This window comes from Peromyscus leucopus, chromosome 1 (genome assembly GCF_004664715.2).
Source record: "Peromyscus leucopus breed LL Stock chromosome 1, UCI_PerLeu_2.1, whole genome shotgun sequence".
Taxonomy (NCBI): domain Eukaryota; kingdom Metazoa; phylum Chordata; class Mammalia; order Rodentia; family Cricetidae; genus Peromyscus; species Peromyscus leucopus.
In genome coordinates this window covers 48,109,233-48,111,094 of record NC_051063.1, presented here as the reverse complement: position 1 = coordinate 48,111,094, position 1,862 = coordinate 48,109,233, and the positions used below count along the sequence as shown (strand labels likewise).

At 45.4% G+C, this 1,862-nt stretch overlaps 1 protein-coding gene across 1 annotated transcript; it reads right to left on the bottom strand.

The window, feature by feature from the left end:
• Nucleotides 1-1,269: 1,269 nt before the first annotated feature.
• LOC114706853 (bromodomain and WD repeat-containing protein 1-like) lies at nucleotides 1,270-1,646 on the bottom strand. The gene has a single exon (XM_037203196.1). The coding sequence runs from the start codon at nucleotides 1,631-1,633 to the stop codon at nucleotides 1,298-1,300; it is 336 nt and encodes a 111-aa protein (XP_037059091.1). The 5' UTR covers nucleotides 1,634-1,646; the 3' UTR covers nucleotides 1,270-1,297.
• Between the last annotated feature and the right edge of the window lie 216 nt (nucleotides 1,647-1,862).

Below are 1,862 nucleotides of genomic sequence, written 5' to 3'. Positions count from 1 at the left end.
TTCTTATAGTTACTTATGTATGGTTTTATATTTCCAAGAATTTCTTACAGTAACTTATGTATGTTTTTAAATTTATGACCAAAGAGAAATGTTTACGTGTATGACCCATATGCCTTTCAGATTCTGTTTTTAGAGAAAGAAATGCCTTCTCTATCCCCAGTTTTCACTGTTGACTGCAATCTAGACATGGTGTGAATCCTGAGAGAGAGAGAGAGAGAGAGAGAGAGAGAGAGAGAGAGAGGCACCTGTATGCCTGTTTGCATTCCAAGGTGATATCTGAAAGTGCAGCTAGCTTGTCACTATGGGGCCACCCATTTTGGAACTGTTCTCTGTGACAGAAGTAAAATTTCATCTTGTTTAGGCCATAGATACTTTGGTTGGTTTCAAGAGAAAAATCTGAATCCCTATGCAGAATGTTTTGTTGTTGTTTTTAATCAAAGAAATGGTAAAATGGTATGAAACTTAGTGAAATATGCTTGAAGGTATGTAGCTAGAGTTTTCCTGCCTGGCCCACAGTCAGGACAAATCTCTGTCACCTGCCAGTCCCACAGCTGCTCAGACCCAACCAAGTAAACACAGAGACTTATATTGCTTACAAACTGTATGGCCATGGTAGGCTTCTTGCTAACTGTTCTTATATCTTAAATTAATCCATTTCTATAAATTTATACCTTGCCACGTGGCTCGTGGCTTACTGGCGTCTTCATATGCTGCTTGTCATGGCGGTAGCTGGCAGTGACTCCTTCCGCCTTCCTGTTCTTTCTTTTCTCCTCTCTGTTAGTTCCGCCTATACTTCCTGCCTAGCCACTGGCCAATCAGTGTTTTATTTATTGACCAATCAGAGTAATTTGACATACAGACCATCCCACAGCACTTCCCCTTTTCTTTTTTAAGGAAGGTTTTAACCTTAACATAGTAAAATTACATGTAATTTGGGAATTTGGGCGTAGCTTCTCTTACTGCTTCCTGCTGGAGGGGGGTGCTGTATTTTATGGGGACACAAAGAAAATTTTAGGATTATGGAGTAGTCCATGAGGCTGTATTGTCTGAGCCAGTTGCCTTGAAACGATTCTGGATGTTGGATCATTCTGGACCATGGCATCATTCAGGGGGTCTTACCTGGTCAAACCTGATGTATCTTAATCTGGAACAAATCCATAGCCTCTGGCTTTCTGTGGAAACAAAAACAGAGCCTCCTTTCCAAAGCAACACATCCTTACATCCAAATTTTGAAGTCAAGGTATCTTTAAAATATACATTTTGAACATAAGCTATTAATACAAAGCAGAACACTTCTTCAAATTAAGGTACCTTTTGCTGTACGTAGCAAAGACTGCCTTCCTGCACCAAGCAAAGAAGTGACTCTTGAAATACTGGGTGGGATTTGGCAGATTTGTAACAGGTGGTCAGGAGTCACATGCTGATTGGACAAGACCAATTCCTCGTAACTCCTGTTGTGCTCGTTGCCCTCCCAATCCAGCCTCTTTGGCAACAGCTGGTACTGCTCCAGCTCCTGCACCAGCACCTGCGCTGCTCGGCGACACCGGCCAGCCGAGAGGTAGCGGGCGATGAGGAAGTACAGCTCCGACTCGATGAGAGGCACAGGACGTCGGGCTGGCGGAGGCTCCGCCATGGCGGGGCGCGGGGCGGGCGGGAGCGAGCGGAGTGGAGCGTGTAGGCCGTGCCGAGGCCTGACCGGACCGGTAATTTAGTACGATGCCTCTCCCTTGTTGGCACTTGTGAGCAGCTTGTTCTAGCTCAGCAGGCGTGGAGCGTGAGCCCGTGTTGGCTTGTGCTCTTCTGTGTGCTCCCTTAGTGTGTCTCCTTTAGACTTAGAAGGCTCACGCACACACACACACACA